The sequence below is a fragment of the Antrostomus carolinensis genome, unplaced genomic scaffold (assembly GCF_000700745.2).
Source record: "Antrostomus carolinensis isolate BGI_N321 unplaced genomic scaffold, ASM70074v2 scaffold22017, whole genome shotgun sequence".
NCBI classification, from domain to species: Eukaryota; Metazoa; Chordata; class Aves; order Caprimulgiformes; family Caprimulgidae; genus Antrostomus; species Antrostomus carolinensis.
This window is the reverse complement of record NW_010329810.1, coordinates 17,060-18,991: the sequence shown is the minus strand read 5'-3', so window position 1 is coordinate 18,991 and position 1,932 is coordinate 17,060. Positions and strand designations below refer to the sequence as shown.

Below are 1,932 nucleotides of genomic sequence, written 5' to 3'. Positions count from 1 at the left end.
CTCTTGAAGGGTTTGGTGGCTATTCAAGACAGACACATGGATGAGGTAGGTCTGCTCTCCAGCCTGTGGACAGTGTTTACAGTTGGACTCCATGATTTTTCAGTTCTTTGACAATCAAAATGATTCTCTGACTCTAATTTGCATCTACCAAAGGAGGACATTCGTAGGGGTCTGAAGTAAATCTCCACATGGGCTGTTTCAGATCCAGCAGCCCTAGACGGGAGATGGCCAAGGTCAATTGCTTGGCCTGGATGTCTCAATAGCCCTGAAACTGTTTGTCACTGGAGACCCAGGCCATACTCTCACTGGAGGTCAGGCCTAATGATTCCTCAAGTAGATACCTAGTCTTGGTCAGATATGGACACCTATTTGCCCAGGGCAGTGGTGGAGTCCCCATCCCTGGAGGGATTGAAGAGTCGTGTAGACACAGTGCTGAGGGACATGGGTTAGTCATAGGGGACTTGTCACTGTTGGGTTCATGGTTGGACTTGATGATCTTAAAGGGCTGGAAGGAGGGTGGAAAGAGGTGGGGGTGGGTCTGTCCAACCAAGGCCCAAGCGACAGGACAAGAGGAAATGGGCTGAAGTTGTGGCCAGGGCAGTTGAGATGGGATGTGAGGAAGAATTTATTTGGTGAAAGGGTTCTGAGGCATTGGAAGGGGTTGCCCAGGGCAGTGGTGGAGTCCCCATCCCTGGAGGGATTGAAGAGTCGTGTAGACACAGTGCTGAGGGACATGGGTTAGTCATAGGGGACTGGTCAGTGTTGGGTTCATGGTTGGACTCTATGAGCTTCAAGGACTTTTCCCATCCAGGCCATTCTGGGACTCTGGTCTGTGATCTCTTAGACACCCTTCACTCTATTGCCCATAACCTGGCAAAGGACCGATGGCTGAAATGAGACTTCTCTACGCTGCTGGCAAGGAAAGTTCTGTGTGATGAGTCCCATCTTTGGAGCCCAAGCAGCAGCTGTGGGATGGCTACTGTGTAGGTCCAAGGGCTGGCCAGCTTGGCTTAGGCTTAGCTCACCCCTTCCGGGTGCAGAGAGGGCTGGGGCAACTCACTTTCCAAAGACAGGGTTCAACTGCTTGGAAATGTAGTTCTCCTTGTCTTTGATGTCCGTCTTGCCCAGCTTGATGGCAATATAGGGGTCAGCTTTCCCATTGATGTCAGCTGGGTGAAGGTCTGTGGCCTGTAGAGAACAGATGAGATAGATCACTGATGTCCACAGCAGCAATGAATTCAAGGATGGCTCCATTCTTCATCCCTGTGGCCAAGCACGTGGCTAAGCACTTTGGTCCCCCTAAAGAGAGAGTCTTGGTTTAAACTGGAGATAAATCCTGCCAGGGGTTAAACCCTGTCCCAGTTTGGAGAGGGGTTGGGGTTGGCCATGTCCTCTCAGAGAGACATAACCACAGTCTCCTTTGGCATCTCTCTCATCAGTGGAAGGAAAGAAGCTTCTCTAAAGAAAGACTCAGAGCAACAACCTGACCAAGACATCAAGAAGATGATTCCCTTCCTCTCTCCACTCACTACAGTAGGGTCAAGGGCTTCTGGCTTCTCCCCATGAAGGAGATGAGTATCCCCAAACTCTCCAGTCCCAACCTCCATCATAGAATCATAGAATGTTGTGAGTTGGAAGGGACCCACAAGGATCATCGAGTCCAACTCCTGTCCCTGCATCATGGCACACAACAACAGACGCCCACGCCAGGATACATCCAGCCAGTCCTGGTTGGTGGTGGTGTTGGCCAAGCTGGTGTCTACCATCACACCCTCAATCTGCCGGTGATGGATGGGAGACTCTTTGCCCCATTGGCCAATGGGATGCAGCACTGGATGGAGAATCAGGCTAGTGGGGAGCGTAGCCAAAAGTAGGTTGCATTTGTAAAACATCTGGACAAGGTGGTCACAAAGACCAGCCCAGGTGCTTCTA

General features: G+C 51.1%; 1 protein-coding gene across 1 annotated transcript in view; it reads right to left on the bottom strand.

The window, feature by feature from the left end:
- Positions 1 to 1,932, bottom strand: part of OTOF (otoferlin) — a gene marked incomplete at both ends in the record, with an annotated part of 26,696 nt that overhangs the window by 7,857 nt on the left and 16,907 nt on the right. Inside the window, 1 exon segment of the mRNA XM_029086141.1 lies at positions 1,057 to 1,188. Within this exon segment, the coding sequence (XP_028941974.1) occupies positions 1,057 to 1,188 (132 nt within the window).